The sequence below is a fragment of the Tympanuchus pallidicinctus genome, unplaced genomic scaffold, assembly GCF_026119805.1.
Source record: "Tympanuchus pallidicinctus isolate F22 unplaced genomic scaffold, pur_lepc_1.0 scaffold5, whole genome shotgun sequence".
NCBI lineage: Eukaryota > Metazoa > Chordata > Aves > Galliformes > Phasianidae > Tympanuchus > Tympanuchus pallidicinctus.
Window position 1 is genome coordinate 39953686 of NW_026294769.1, and position 17442 is coordinate 39971127.

General features: G+C 38.4%; 1 protein-coding gene across 2 annotated transcripts in view; it reads right to left on the minus strand.

Moving 5' to 3' along the window:
• Positions 1-292: 292 nt before the first annotated feature.
• The window catches only part of TOX (thymocyte selection associated high mobility group box), a 218683-nt gene continuing 201533 nt past the window's right edge, over positions 293-17442 (minus strand). For both annotated transcript variants that reach the window (XM_052704526.1, XM_052704525.1), the window contains 3 exons: positions 12397-12783; positions 4155-4306; positions 293-2098 (listed from right to left, as the gene is read on the minus strand). In XM_052704526.1, the coding sequence (XP_052560486.1) occupies positions 2062-2098; positions 4155-4306; positions 12397-12783 (576 nt within the window). In that variant the 3' untranslated portion in view covers positions 293-2061. The remainder of the gene's footprint in view (positions 2099-4154; positions 4307-12396; positions 12784-17442) is intronic.

The window sequence follows — 17442 nt, forward strand, 5'->3', positions numbered from 1 at the left end:
ATTATTTTCTCACTTTCAAATTAATATGAGTGGAAAATGTAGTTTGCTATAATATAATAAATAGAAGACATTGGGTAATTAGTAGTGCTGGTATATTTCTAAAGTACTAAATAGACAAACAATAAACTGTGAATTTAATCACAAGTTCTTATACAGTTTAAAGACAGGAAAATTAGAGCTCTCAGCTACAGTCATTTGAGTAATCAAATCTGATCTGCATTATTTATTAGTTATTACATGCCAAGTGATTTCAACTGTACATTGCCTGAAATCATTCCAAAGCAAACATACCTTTGCTTCTGTTTTCCTTTTTTTTTTTTTTTTTTTTTTTTTTTTAAAATCAATGGCATTGCATAATTCATATTAATTCTGAGTTGCTTTCTTCATTTCCCGTGGACAACACAAATCAGCAATACTCTCTATTACTTGGACAGGCATCCAGCATCATCCAGAAAATCATTTTCAGATCTCTCCCTGATCAAAAGCATTGACAAGATGCCTTCTTTTGGATTGATTGATTGATTGATTGATTGATTTTAATCCCTTTCTCTGTGTCTATTTAACTTACTTTTCACTTCAGGATATATCTGTGATACTCTCCTGAAAACACTATAGGAATTTTTGCCTGTATAATAAAATGGCTGAAGCATTCTGGGTAATATTTCTGTTGGTAACGCTTTTATTCCACTTGACTAATTAATCCAAACTGATGAAGTTTGAAGAAGTAGCACTATGCAGCTTTATACAGTTAGTTTTGTTGGATCAAGCCTTACTTTTGGGTGACTTCTTGCTACAACACTTTAAAAAGGGAATTACTTAAAATACCATTGTTTATTTTCTTCCCTTAGCAACCAAAGAAATACAGAAATAAGTATTGGTTACCTTCATTTTCTGCCAGAAAAGCAGGTTTGGCGTTATATATGTCACTGTAAAAACTAAATAAAGTATTCACAATTGTGAACGATTTGTGCCAGCAAAAGTTAAAGCATCAAAGAAACCTCTTTAAAATGCTAACAAATTTACTTACAAACACCTATATTTATTATTTCATAAATAGGCGCAACAGGTTCCATAAAAAAAGATTAAATACAGACACAGTATGAAGAAACAATACATAGCCATATGTAAAGATTATAATTTAGCTGTCTCCAATCTGTTTCTGCATCTAATAAAATATCAGGTAAGCATTTGGCAGTTTTATACATAAAAGGACTTAATGACATTTACTAATCAGTACACATAAAGTGATTTTCTTTTTAAAAAAGAAGCGTTTTTAGGCAGTACAAAATAAATGTGTTTGCTGTTTATCAACACTGGTTTCCCTCTCGTTTTTGTGTTTATTTCATGAGACACAGCCAATATTTTAACTAATATCATTTGGGAATATTTTACTTTTTTTTTTTTTTTTTTTTTCTCCAAATAGTTTGAAAATATAGAGCTATTAGTCAGTTGTTTAAAAATGAAGTAAAAATATGAATGTTTGCCAATTTAACCCTTTTTGTGAAATCCATAAACTGGAATGAGCCAGTTTCAATTACAGTTAGCTACAAAAACATTCACATTTTATACTCTAGGAGAGTGTAACATAGATGCTATTTACAAACTTGCTATGACTGCTACATCAAGCCATTTAAAAAGTCTTTAGTAGTTTCATATAAACACCCATTATGAAAAAACAATGGAAAATCCAGGACTTTTATCCGAGACATCTACAGTTGCTAAGGCAGTTACTATCGCAGCACTTCACAGCAAAAACCAACATAAAATCTGAATGGTCCAAGTTTCCTTCGGGGAAGAAGAAACGCAATGTCCGTTACAGAATCTCAGGGTGGGGGTGGAAAGCAGAAAGAAAGAATGAGAAACAAAATGGGGGGAGGGAAAGAAAAAGAAAGAAGCAAGACTATTTTTCCAGAGTGGGTGACCCACAAGCTCAGATAGTCCTAAGTGCTTAGCAACTTGTATTTTGTAATAAAATGCAGAACTGCCTTGACTGCATAAAGCAATCCATGATGAAAAGACTTCCCTGCATTCCTCAGTGGAAAGGAGAGGTGTTTCAGATTTTCAGGTAAGGTAGAGTGCTTTGTCTCTCTGCATGCCCCTGTTCAAAGAGAAAAAGAGCAAATCTGATTTTTAAGTTTGTCAAATTTTTAGTCATGTTCTTCCCCAAAAGAACCAGAACCCTGCTGTGTCATTAATTCCAAGCACATCACTGGAGGACAGCTGTATTACCATGGTAAAAGTAATAAAAACATTTTTTTAAATGGCTCCCAGCCAGCTCATGACCCATCCCTGGAGACACTCAGGATCGGGCTGGATGGGGCTCTGAGTAACCTGATGTAGCTGTAGCTGTCCCCGTTCACTGCAGTGGAGTTGAATCAGCTGATCTTTAGAGGTCCCTTCCAACTCAAACGACCCTATGATTCTACAATTCTATGGTATTAGTCCTGGAGTAACCAAAATGTGCTGTGTTGGCAGCTTCAGGTAAGCGTGGGCAAGGGAGCACCAGATGGTTCTGGTGGAGCTCAACACAACTAGCTTTTCCTGGCTCTATGGGAGATCTCTCATAAATGTACGCTTTCACAGTTTGTTCTTGACAGGGTTCAGCTTCAGCTGAAACATACCAACTCAGAACAAAAAGAAACCATAATTGATAATAATAGCCTGTATAAGTCAGAAAAAAATATATCATTAAAAGTAGAAGTATCACTAACAGCACTTGGTTCACAGTGCAGAGATTTTTCTGGGTGAGACTTCTACTCTTCATCTCCTGCTTGGTTGCCAAAACCCAGACACCAGTTCTTTTCTTCCACACCTCTACGGCTTATTTGGTTTGGATTCCAAGATTACCACAGAGCATACAATGCACTGGCAAAGCCAAGTTAGGCTAAGTCCATGCAGACAGTCCTTACAGACACAAATCTATATAGGGTATATAAAGTCTTCTCAGACCAAGCTTGTGCTGATAGCAGTTATGTCCGGTGGACACTTAGAGAACATTGCTGGCAATGATCTGACATTGCTTTTTCCAGAAGACACCAGGAATCAAAACTAGAGGTGGTTATGGACCACTTGTATGGCTCCTGCAAAAGTCTGCAGCACAGATCAACACATTCAGGTGGTACAGCAGACAGGTGAGACCATTCTGCTGAACAAGAGGGCAAGCCATGAGGAAAAAGCAAAAAGTATAGGGCAGAGAGAGTGAATCCACTGAGAACACTGGTTAAAATCTGCCCTGTTGTCAACAGTTTTAGTCCAAACATTTTTCGGATGTGATAATGAGAAAAAGATTTTTCTCTGGTTTAGTTTGTGTTCCAGAAATACTTTAAAACAATAATGCAAGTATAATCCTGAGTCTGAGTAAATGTAATGGGTGAAACCAGTCTTTAGTTCTACCTTGTGCTTGGTCGTCTGGGCTGGATTTGACCCTTGGTAGCAGCCAAGAACTTTTATCTGACTTTGCCTTGGGTGTTCATGCCAAGATCAAGGAGAGTTCAGGCTGATGAATGTGTTCCCAAGGCATAACATCAGTTATTTAAAACTCAAAAGGTATTTTCTGTTCAGGGTCTTAGAAGACTCCAGGAAGCTCCTGATACAGCAGTATGACTCCACAAAAACTACACAAGAAGAGGTTTTGAAGGGGCTTCTAACCTCCTGAGAGGGGCACAGAGATCCTACATGTATGATATTTTGTTCCTGGCAAAATTGATGTGATCTGATTTCCTTCCATGTGACTTGTATCCCTATACATCACCCATCTGTCTCCCTGACATGGGTTTCCATGACCCAAATCAGTTGTTTTCACTGATGGCAATGGAATATTTGGAGGAAACAGTTTACTATGTTTGCCTCTTGAATAGGAATTTAAATAGGAATTTCTTACGCTTTTTCCCTAAGATCTCAGTTTGGTTTTTCTAATGAATGGGAACTGTCAAAAACCAAAACTTATGTTCTGCAACAAAGTGACAAAAATCTCTAATAAATGTATGTATTGAGAACTTATTCTCCCACAGTAGTCCAACTGCTGAACAAAAGTGTCATCACAGATAAACTTCTGAAATACTGAAGGGGAACAGGCAACAAAGCTGTTTTCAAACTGTCAGATACTCATGTCATGAATGCGGCTAGACACAAGGTGGCATTCACTGGCTGCTTACCCGTTACTGCAGTAGTCATTATTCCAGTCCACAGTCTGTGCTGGAGGATTTCTGCACCCTGAACGAACATACTCCATTGCTTGGGTAACAACTTGTGCAGCCGTTGATGTTGGATTGATGATATTCTGATAATCAGGCTGAAGAGTAAATCCCTAGAAGAGAAAGCAAGTGCATTAAATGCATGGAAATCATGCAACAGGTTGTGTGTATTAAACAACAAAAGTAAGGTATGTATTCCAAAATTGTAGAAGGTCTCCTTTCCAGGTGTACTTCAAGTTCTCAGAGTTGAAACAGTGAAAATGTGTAGGTGCTTTCTAAGTTTTAAACTCTTTGGTTTGAGAGATAAATGGCACCAAAACAGTATTAGCTTTTACACTGTCACAGAGTGGAACTAAAAGGAACAGAAGAGAAACAACTCAATCAACAGTGGGGCAAAAAGGCCTGCTTGCACCTTAGAGGATCCATTCAGATTGGCTGTAAAGACACAAACTAGTCGTTAATTCCCAAAATACGCAACAGAATCTTTTTGAAGGACGTAGGCAGCAGGTGGCTGACTGTTTTATTAGACTACACCTATTCACATATTGTTCTCAACCCTCTTTTTCTTCATTCAGTCACAAAGAGACCATCTGCTGCTTCTTTTATTTGTACTTCTCTCTCAACTAAACAGAAATTCAGCCAAAGCTTTTTAACAGTTGTTAGACTACTGTAGTAAAAGTAGCACAGAATAACTTGCTTTTTGAAACCAAGAAGATGAGAAAAAAAGTGGAAGTTACAAAGAGACATTTAACTCACTCCCTAAAATATCTGTCATGTTAAAAGTCATTAATTTTCCTCTTTTGATATATTAGACTATATCATTTTAAATATTCTGTTTTGAAACCAGGAGGGTGATTGAAATTTCAAGACTAGTAAGAACTGCCTTAGTGTACCTGGTTACACATAAATGTACATCATATTCCTGTAAAGTCAGAAGAACAACATTAGATAAAGCATGTGAATGCTGTACAAAAGCAACTGCTGAAAAACACCAAAAATTAACCTCCTGCCTGGGGCAGTGGCACACAATTCCCAGGCAAGTAGGTGAGATGTGTAGCTGCTAAATCAGAGACTGAACTTGATCCAGGATACTTAGTTTGAAAATCCACTTCTGTCCAAAGTCCACATATAGGGCAAATAGGATTAAAGCTCATAGTTTTCAGTTTAAAAATACAGTGGTTTAAGTATGGTTTCTTAAGATAGGAATTTTGGGGAGACCTGTTTTCTGATGCAGGTTAGCTTAGCCACACTACCATTTATACAAGATGAATGAGTATTCTCATTTGACACCAACTCACCTCCCTCCTCCAAAATGAGCTTCCTTCAAATATAAAATGTCCCTTCTTTCTTCACATCTTCCCTGCACGTTGCCATCTTCTTACTCTGCTTATCCTGACCACAGATTTTAGCCTAGGCTACAAATTAATCATAGATCCATAGAATATCTCAGCTTGGAGGACTCACAAGGATCACTGAGTCCAACTCCCAGCTCCATTCAGGACCACTCAAACCCAAACCCTATGTCTGGGAGCATTAACCAAACTCCTCTTGAACTCTGGCAGCCTGGGGCTGTGACTGCTGCCCTGGCAACCCTCTTTGACTTCGATCACTACTTTAGTCTGTAGTCTCTTCCATGTGGAGAAGGGACTCACACCTCATGTCTTAAATTATCTAGGTACCTCACTTTATCCTTGATGAGCCAGGAAACAGATCATTAGTAGTGCACAAGTTCAGGACTGATTTCAACATCTAGCTGTAGTGTAACTGATACACTGCCTTGCTAATAAGATAAAATAAAATCCACTGCTCACAACTGTAACGCCATCAGGCTGCACATCAGGCTGCATAAACAACCCCATGCCTGCAACTAATCCAAAGGAAACTGTAATTGAGCAGACTTCCCAATGACTTTAATTGGAGTTTTGTGTAATTACAAGGCAGAAAAATTGGTTTTGTATATCACTGTCATAGTTTTTATACAAAACATTGCCCATAAGGCCTTTCTAATTTAGCTGTAAGAGGAAACTAACCACAGAAACATGGTCTGCCCTCAGGCACTTGGGTTTACCTTAGGTAGCAAAGTCCCTGAGCGATCTCTTATCATTCTTCATGAAACAGTCATCTGTATGAGAACACTGAATGGGACTAGCAGCTGAGCAGCACTGCAGAGCAGGCCCTGAGGCTCATGCTGCAAGAATGAAGTTCTTCAAGTGAGAACATAGGTTCCATTTCTTCGGGCTTAGGACAAATAATCAGCTTAGATGTGGGAAGACGGCCCTCTGGTTAAAATGCCAGCGCGCCTGTGTGCACTTAGACTGGACTGATATGGACTGATATGGACCCCAGCACCATGCAGCACTGAGCCTGGTGGGGGGGCTACCAGCAACAGAGCTAAGGGAGCAAATGTTGGACCTGAGCTCAGTATGAAAGACCAATCATCTAGGATTACGTTTAAAATGTAAACAGTAATTACTTAAGGTTTTTCATCAGCAGCAAAAGCTCTGAAACAGCTCTGAAACAGTGCATTTGTACAAGACGGGGAGCCAGCCTTGTACCAGGCTCGTAGTAAATATTTGTATATGATTTATGTAAGCCCTTAACAAACAGTGATGAAATAAAAAGTGCTCAGAAAACGAGTGCTTCGAGGTCTAATTAAACAATGCTGAATGTTTTTGCATTGTAATGCTCAAGAGAAAATCACCAACTGTTTTGCAACATGCCTAGAATTTTAAATTTCATTTTCTTGTTCCAGATTGAAATAAAAATAGGGAACTTGATAAAGATTAATTCGATGTCAGGAGGGACATTTGCTCTTTAATTAGATTTCTGTAGCCCTAGCAGTTTCGCTGTGCCACTGTAGCAAGGACTAAAAAGCCTGCAGCAGAACTAAACAGTGATCCTCATCTCCACACTTTACTGGGAACTAATTTCATTTCCTGCCTGTCTGGAGAGGTATTTTCAACAGGCATCAATGTTTTTGTCTTCACAACTGATTTATTCATCAATCTCAATGTGATATTTTAAACCTTTAAATTACATCCAAATCCTAAAGCATCTGTTTATTACACAAGGAAATTGAAAATCTGTCTGTGTGATATCATACAAAGATTTTTCCTTAAGGTTATAAAGGAAGTTGACAGATATTAATGATTTTTTTTTCTCTTGACCTCATTCGAAGACAAAGTATAACAAAAAAAGAGGAAGAAATCTGGACAAATACAGCAGGTTCCTGAGTTTACTGTATACAATATATACCAGAAAAAATGAGACTATTATTTTTGGCAGGCTATGCAATCACCTTGCTGTATACATTTATTTTCCAAAGGAAAAGAAACACCCTGAACTAGATTGAAATGAGTTATTATTTATAAAAATAAAAAATAAAATAAAATGTGACATACATTAATCTTCTGCCTCTTTCTTATGCAGACACTTGCAACCATGGTTACTAGACATTAAGAATACAGTTTTGCTTGCTCTACCCATGAACCAAAGTGGGACAGAGACTGTAATGGGACTCGCCATACCACACTGCACGGGCGAAAGATTTTACATAAGGAAGGAAAGCTTCCAGTAGGGCAACTAAAAAAGTGTTCCTTATGGACAGGCTTTGTGGGATGGAGAAAATCCTTGGTTTCGTTCTTTTCCACACAGAACAGCACAGTACATCTGGATGGAGAGTGGGGTATGCTCAGAATGACATCTCAAAGAAAACAGGATGCAGCTTCAGATGCTGCTTTAGTCTGAAATTTGGAGAAATCATGATTTGAATGACAACAGGTGAAGATTCATGTTACTTAATCCAAAGTAAGCAACAAGCAAACATCTTGTCAAATCTATGAAACAGACTGGAGAGAAAGAACTCCGTATCAGTTAAAAAATACACTTATTAGGTACTCATATGAGCATTTAATGCAAAAATATATCCCTGTGTTCTAATATACTAGAATTCTTTCAATGTGTCAAAAGAGTATGAAGGAAAAGCTGCTGCACAGTGGATTTGCCTTTAGCAAAGAAGAACTTTTACACAGCTCCTTGTAATAATATTTAATAAAAATAGAGCGTGTTCTAGAATTAGAAGTTAAATATGCTCAATATCAGGATCTAATTTCAATCTAAGTATGAGAATAGGACTAAAAGGTCAACTTTTACATTGTAAAGGTTCAGTACTGCAAATGAGTACCCCAAAAGTCTGCAGAGTCTCCATGTGATTTATTTCATTAGCTGGTTTGGAATGGAATGGAATGAATAGAGAAAAAGTGCTACAGAAATTATTTAGATAAAACATAGGACTACTTAAAAGAAATAGAAAAAAACTGCTAAGCTTATGAACAACAAACTAATACATAAAGTTTACTTTATCTTGTGCATTTTAGAAGAATTTGGATTCATTGCATCAGCTTCATGCTCTACAGAATTAACTGATTTTAAAATAACAGAAACTGTGCAGCGACCGAACTTCTGCAGTTTTTGTGGAACCCTTGAGGAAGCCCTCCAGTTGGCAGCCTCTCCTGATTTGGCAGCTGCACACGTGCAGATGAGGGCTGATGGAAGGGGTGAGAATGTGCTGTTCCCTGCAGAGCTGATGGAGATCAGCTCCTTGTCCTCCCAGCAGTGTGGGCAGAGCTCACTCCCCAGGCCAGCACTTCTTGTCGGTCCTTCCTCAAAGCAGCACACAGAAGAAGAGTTTGTGGATTTCATGCATTATTGTTTTGGAGAGCTGTGTCCCTGCCTGCCAGGACTCTGCATCTGTATGTTATTTGCCTTGGAGCTGGCAGTTCTGCACACATGCTACAAACAGGTCTTCGATAAGAAACTATTCTTCTTCTCCTGGAGAAAACAAGTAACCAAACCTCCTGCAGCCACCAAGAGAAAGCAGCGATCTGTAGAAGCACAGAATCATAGAATATCCCAGTTTGGAAGGAACTCATAAGGATCATCCAACCTCTGGCTCCACACAGGACCATCCAAATATCAGACCATATTTCTGCCACTGCCATTGACCCTTACTCTAGTAAGCCACTAACTATTTCAAAGATGGAGGTTAGAAAAAAAAAAATATATATATATATATCCTATCATTGTGGGAATTATGGCTGCTGCCTCTAAGATTCCTAAAGCACAACTGTTGTTCTGCAAAGGTGTGTCTGTGAACACTTCCAGGAGGAAACTACTAGCAAGCTGTTGACATTTCACCTCTCTCCTGCCTATTAAGCTTCACGCTGTAGTATGACGTGAGAAAATTTACCCCGCTGCTTCTTCAGGTATATTCATCTGTTTGCCAAGGGCGGTGGTGTTTCTGAAAGGAAAAATATCTCCTGTTGCAAGTTGTGCTGCAGGGAGTGGGATGCTAATTAGTTTCTTGTTGCTCACATAAATTGGATGGCTGCTGGAGCCTTGGGGTAACCACACCTTTGTCTTATGAGCAGCTGCTGAGGGAACTGAGATTGTTCAGTCCAGAGAAGAAGAGGCTCAGAAGAGATCTTATTGTTCGATTACCTGATAGGAGATTGTGGCGAGATGGAGGTCAGCCTCTTCTCCCAGGTAATAGGGATAGGATGACAGGGAATGGCCTGAAGTTGTGCCAGGGGAGGTTCAGGTTGGATAGTAGGAAGAATTTTTTCTCAAAGAGCGGTAATGCATTGGAACATGCTGCCCAGGCAGATGGTGGAGTCAGTGTTCCTGGAGGTGTTTAAAGAAGGGGTATATGTAGTACTTTGGGGACATGGGTTAGTGGGCAGTGTTGGTGGTAGATAGACAGCTGGACTAGATGATCTTGGAGGTCTTTTCCAACCTTAAAATGACTTTATGATTCTGTGATTCTTCACCATGGAGGATACCAAACAGCTGAAGGAAGAGGAACTGAAAGAACATTGAATTACATACAACTATCACTTCTGCTTTGTCAGACTATTCTCCCATTCTTCTTTGTTGTCATTTTAAGAAATAGAGGGGCCTAAGTTGTGTTACTGGGACAACAGCCTCACACTGGGTCTTCCCCTCTCCTTGCCACGGACTGTCCATGCAGAGTAAGGCTATGCCTGCTTTTTGTCCTTATTGCTGCTGACCCTGTGCTGTTGTCATCGTGCTGGGGCTAATTTGGAGAGCTCGCTTGTCTTTTCCATCATCTTTTGCATTGTTTACATGCTCTGTGATCAGCAGAGTGTTTGCTCAATTTCAAGCAAAGTGGAGATGTAAAGTTGTTGGCATTTGAGTCCAAAGGAGGCCATTACATTCAACTTATAATTTCTTGTCTTTAGTACTCTAATGCAGTACAAATTCATGGGTACAATGTTTTTTACCATTTCTTGACTAGAAAAAGTCAAACCTGAGTAACTGGTAAGGGTATCATCATTGCAAGATGAGGGAAATTATAATGATGGTAGTACACCTCATGCTTTAAAATTTAACATAGCTTTTTCTCTGTCTTTGCCAGTATCATTCTTTAAAGGAACTGGATTCTATATTTAAACTCAATTTATCAACAGTGTAAACTGTTTCATGCCTCTCCCAAAATAAAAGAATATGAGACACATAGTACAAATATTCTAACGTGAAATTACATAGATTTTCCAGAACTCAGAAGTGTAGTACCGTGAAACAGAAGCAGGGCCATAATATATATAAACTGACTTATAAACTGCAGATGTTTCATAGTGCTTAAGATAAATGTAATTAAGATTGCCAGTGTGACATTTCAGCAGGTAATCACCTTTCACCTTGAGTGAAGCTCAAAAATATCTCACTGTGGATTCTTTGTTATAAGGATCAGACTTTCTGACTAAGCATTATCACTCAGCCAAAATATTAGCTAAGCTTTCATGAATTTAACAGTGGGAAGCAGGAACACAGAGGTACAGTATTTCTCACTTCACTGTACTTGCACTTAGTAAAGCAAAACATAGCATAGAGTAGGTCTACAGATTTACTTCTATACACCCATTTTCTACAACTATTATCTTGTGTTCTCTCTCAAGATAGATGTAACTCAGTTGCAAACAGCACATTTCACAGATGAGTGAAAGTCCTCTCAAACAACTGACATACACACCATATGCTATAAGCATGCAACTTGGTAAAGCACAACATCAGAAGATTCATATTATCTTACCTTTTTTGTTGTATAAAATGATTTGGAATAATTCCAAAGTCTTTGAATTCATATAATTATGATGATGTATGCTGCGCGTGTACAAAACCCTTAAGAGTATCTAATACCTGCACTACATCTTTCACTAGTCATTACTGTACTATTCATACAATAATGAAGGACAGATTTTTAATTATGTACAGTAAATTGTGCCTACTGGCAATTTTGGAGAAGATACAGAATCATAGAATGGCATAGACAGGGCTACCACCCATCAGCTCAGGCTGCCCAGCCAGCCAACCTGGCCTTGAATGCCTTCAGGGATGGGGAATCTACAATCACTCTGGGCAGCCTGTGTGTGTGCCTTACCAACCTCACTCTGCATAAATAATTTCTTCCTAACATCTAATCTAAATCTCTTTTAGTTTAAAGCCATTCCTCTTGTCCTCTGTATCAGACCATGTAAAAAGTTGGTCTCTCTCCTGTCTGTAAGCTCCCTTCCAGTACTGGAAGGCCACAGTGAGATCTCTCCAGAGTCTTCTCTTATCCAGGCTGAATAAGTCCAACTCCTGCAGCCTGTCTTCATAGGATGGATGCTCCAACCCTCTGATCACCTTTGTGGCCCTTCTCCAGACTCCACATTGGTCCTGTTCTGGAGGCCTCAGGCTCTTACTCATGCACATTTAATTTACCATGTATAACACAACCTGTGCCGCTTCAAAGTCCAACTGTTACAAGTCACATTCAGCGAAAGATACTAGTACATACTACAATAATGTGTGCACATTTTCTAGATATACCTGCCCTTTGTTTGCAAGTTGTTTTCCATAATTCTTAACATTTCACTTTTATTTCTATATAATTTTAGATTTTCAGATGGATTGACACTCCTATTTAGAGGATGTCACCTGAATTTGGTCAGGGAAACACAAACATGATGAATGTCATTGCTAGCACAAGCAGTTCAATGGATGCTTCCCATCACCTAGGTAAACTCATTCATTTCCTCTCATTTTTGAAAGACCAAACCCTCAGACTGCAAAACCACAGTTCTGGAACTCTGTAGAAGTACAGATCCCCAGTTCCCCAGACAGCTAAAAAATTCGAACTTACTTGCTGCATTGTTGGTGAATGTAAAGCAGACTGGACCTGCATCGGTAGCTGGTTTCCAATGGACTGCTGCATTGAAATTGGCTGGTGTTGCTGGATGTTGAGATGCTGGTGCAGAGGAGGGCTGATCTGAAGTGGTGGTGGTGGGGACACAGCCATGTTTGCTATGGAAACAGTCACTGGCATTTGGTTGTTGGGCTTGGGTGCTATGTTCCTGGGGATATTGGCATGCATAGCAGTGATGTGAGGATTCATTCCTGGTTGTTGGTGGTAGTGGGAGCTGAGGTACAGTGCTGAGTGAGTCTGGGCAGACCCATGAAACACTGACTGCTTTGAATTCATCATCTGAGGCTGTGGGGAGGCTTTGACATCAACAGGCTCACTGTAGCTCTGGTGGAAAAAATGAAAAACACGATATTTAGAAGCCACAAAATGCTGCTGTTCACCTACTTACAGACTCGACTATCCAAATGTATCTTTGCACACCTTTCTCAATATTTTTTAGAGTAGATTGAAGAAAAGGAGTATCTGCCAACATCAGTGTTCTGTAAATGTAGGATAGTGGAGAGCTTTAGTTTTTAAAGAATCTCACCGTAGGGAAACACTTACCTGGACAATCAAAATGTCCCTGCCCTGGAGTTTGGTTATCATGCTAGACCAACAATGATTACCATTACCTGAAACATTTTCCTTCAGCACCACGAAGAGAGGTTAGCCCCCTTCTTCCTGATCTAGTCTGACATTTTGCTTTTTCAAAACTTGGAACTGGCATCACTGACCTAATGAATTACACAACAAAGAAGACCAAGCCTGTCACATTTATTCACATGACATTCATTACTATTGTTCTCAGATTTGCTGGCCTAGTTGAAAACAGACTCAAGAGGGTGGGTACTGGCGAAAGTCTGCAGTGATCTTTGACATATGATTTCCCTGTGCAGTGCCTCATTCTCCTATCTGCAGGGGTAAGAATTTCAGTGTCCTTTAACATAGGCATTGACAACTGCTAATGCTGGTTTATCAGTGGACATCTCACACTGTGAAGAGGCTCATGCAGTTGTTCTTCTGCACTGACTAAATGTACTAATTGCTTTTATTGTGAAGTATTCTGTGCTGAAATGCTATCTAGACCTGTATGAAGTATTTTTCATAAGTCATGCATGCAGAAAAAAAAAAGGAAAATTCTGAATAACATTACTTTTTAGCAAAACATCCTCCATAAATTGGGTTCATAAACTTCTTCAAATCCAGTTTTAACTTATGTCTATATAAATGCTAGACTTCATTAGACAGAGGAAAACTATCTTACCACAGTTTGAAGAATATTGCATAGAAGAATAGAAAATGCACAGTTTCAAAATTTTTATGGTCTATTCTGATTTTTTAAGGCTGGTAGTAATAAAAATTTTCCATTAATGGGTATGCATTTTATGAATACTCTTATTTTTAATATACACGTATTGTTATATCTGATTTGCTCCCAATTTGTTGTTTTCCATACCCTAATTTTCTTATGTCTTCTCAGTGCTAACTCTGTGTGCTCAAATAAATGATGAGAAAATTTAAGAATTAACTCCCATGTACTTATGGTGGGAATCATAATTTGCAGTTAAGCAAATTGGGATTGATAGCCAGTGGAAGGTGAAACATGCTGGAAAAAAAATGGCAGAAATGTCCCTTTCGAAAAAGGAGTTACTTTGTCAAAACAAGGGCTGAAATATGCATATATGCCCTTATTCGGTCACCTCCATGTCATGTTTGCTCAGTTTACAAGTCAGAGTAAGTTTCATGTTACTCTCAGCATTCTAGGGTCAGTGCAGTCAAAAAAAACCTATTTGTATTCTGAAGGATGTAGCACCAGCAACAATCCATCTACATGCATGCTACTGAACCTGGTTCGTTACATGCGATGCTAAAGATGAAGAAGATAACTTCATTTTTCCTATGTAAAACTGCAGTTCCATTAGCAAAAGACACTTATTTTCTCCAGCAATCTAAAGAAAATTAAATGTATACTCTAAAACAAATGCAAATCTTTGCATCTGCCTGGCTCTGCTCACATGTTAGCGCACACATCTGTGGTATGTATTATATGAATTTTCACAGTATTGTGATGCAGACATAAAAAAAACACAGATAGTAAAGGATAAAACTTGAAAATTGTTACACAATCTACCTTTTTTTTTTTTATTTTAATTAATCCTAAAATACTAATCTAACATTCATGATGATATAAAAAGCACTTTTTCCCCCTCTCTTCCCACTTAAATTTGTAAGATGATCTCGTTAGTGTGGGAACTGAACCTGTCAGGTTTGCCAAAATTTCAGCTTCCAAAAGTTAGCTAACCAGAGGTGCGGTCTGGACCCTCCCCTTTGTTGTGCTGGGTTCTTCACATATTACAGGAGATGTGTGTCTGTGTTTTTTCTTGAGAAAATTGTTTTACTGAGTGCATCACTCCCCCATGAAAACACTCTGCCTTTCTACAGTGTAGCTGGAGAACTCTGCCTGCTCAGAGCAGGGGCAACTTCTCCTACAGTTCCTAAGGTCAGCTTGGTTAAATAGTTCCTCCTGGCGAGGAGGTATCACAAAGCCTTAGCAGCACTCTTTGTGACACACTGATATATACTATATGTACCTATGTTTCACTTGTGACTACAACTGCCATACACCTCTTTAACAAAGACACAGTGAACCAATTTAATTACTGGGCAATACTGAGTTCACACATAAGTGATGAATACATGACCCATACTGATAAAATTACAGAGGAACTGGATACTTAGTAGTGCGTAATAGTTGAAATCCTGAATTATGCTAAGAGGAATTGTACAGTCTCAGGACAGAGATGAATAATACTTGCTTTACCTCTGAGAAGAGTATCTGCAAAGTGATCAGAGGGGCAGTTCCAGTTGTGTCAAGCTGTCAGTTAGATTTCTGTGTATTTCACTATCTTCTGATCCAGAGGGAAGCACAACACTTTAGTTTCAGACCAAGTATTTTGCTGTTACTCAAGTCACTTTAAATCATATGTGATCTGATGCCAAATTGTCTAATGTTAGTCTAAAGCACATCAATATTATCAGTAACTGGGAATCTTGATAAATGAACCCATTATAGCTATTTTTCAGCATAGTGCACTTTCAGCTTTTTCTAAGGCTGGGTCAGAAACCCCAGGTTTTGTAAGTCCAGCTGAAGCTGATGGTATAAGCGCTGTCAAAAATTTTGATTTGTTTTGCTTTACCATCAAATATATCAAGAAGAATTTATGATGCATAAGCTACACTACTATTTCAGGCACAATTACTGCTTTCATGCATAGGCATTGCATCTGTCCAATACAGCATCATACAGTCTTAGACAAGGGCAGCACTTTTATTACAGGCAAAGATAGGAAGTAAGAAAGAGGGAATATAATAAGCCAGTATGGGTTTTATGGACTCCAAATACACTTCAAATAGTCATGCTCCCTAACTTTGCAGGCTGGTATTCAGTCCATTTGATCTTGCCTTATCCAAGAGGAAGAGCTGGGAAATCATTTTTAAAAGCTTTCTTCAGGCAATCTGCTTAAAGACAACACATACAATTTGCTTATTTAATTAGGTTGCTAGATACACTTATTTATAGATACATGTAGTTACTAATCAATACACACAGGCCATCAAACAAGGAAGTCTAATATTTCCTACTTCTGACAATGGCTCCTACCGGACACAATGAAAAACTTTTATCATTGCCATCAGAATTGTTTTTTGTAGACCCACCACTAGAGGGTGACAGAATATTATATTTAGTTAATAGTAGGAAGAGGTACACATACATTAATAACTATATTCCAACTCCACAGACTAACTTCTCTTGACAGTTCTTTACACTTTTTGAGTGGCTTCTACATGTTTTACATGTTCTTGAGTCCATTTCACAGCTTTGCTCTAAATCTTTCAAGTTCTTTATATGCTATGTGTAGGGTTTCTTATGGTTCTGCTTCTCTATCTAACATCATTTAATATTGTTGTCTAAATTTTAAAAAATTAAAAAATCAGAAGATGAAGGCAAGGTAGGTAGGCCAAGGCTATGGAACACTATAGAAAAGGTATAACTGATTTGTAGGCACTACACATAAATTTCTTTTTTACACTACATTACACTACAATCTATTGTTTTACTGAAATCCAAAGAAAAAGATGGAAGAACATTTTGAAAGCTCATCAGACAGGCAATTGAAGTGAAGAGAAACAGGAAAAGGAAGGAAACAAAAGAAACACTGCATGTATCATGGTAATTAATTTAATTAGATTAATTAAAAATACTGGCAAACAATTTATGGAATGCCTTCGCGAGTGATCTTCAGCCTGTAAAATAATTCCACTTGCATAATACTTTCAAAGAAGTGTGAGAAGATACAGATGAATTATATTAGTCACAGAAAGTCCTGAGTGTTGACTATATTACAAAAAGTACAAAGTTCTATCCCAAAGTTTTGACAAAAATTACACCCTTCCTTCCAATTCTAGGGCAAAACAAACTTTTCCATCCATTTTCTACTCCCCTATTGTGTGTCAAAATTCCATGATTATATCTACCAAATGTAAGAGTTGAATTTGGTAAAGGGGTTAAATATTGCTCATTCAGTTGTGCTGTTCTCTCCTAAAGAGAGCTATGATGAGAGTCATGCTCCTTCTAATCATAGACTGAATTAAGGAACAAGGGAGAAGTTACTTCCTTAAAAGCAAAACTACACTGAGTGTCTCACCCCCAAATTTCCAGCCCATTCCCGCAACTGAGAAATAACCTTTGACACAGGCATCATGTTCAGCCTGATGTATCACAGAAACAACAACAGCCTAGTGATGCTAGCCTGGAAACTCCATAGTTTCCTTTTGGACATTATTTTACTTCCATTTTGAAAAGTCTATGGTTGTACTTTAAATCATCAGCTGCATTTCTGGGTAGCAAAACAGTAGTTGAGACTTACAGATGGTCTTTGATTCTGTAATTTTTGGCTACCTTTTGGCTACCACTGGCTCTTCTATTCCCACTTTTGTTGGCAA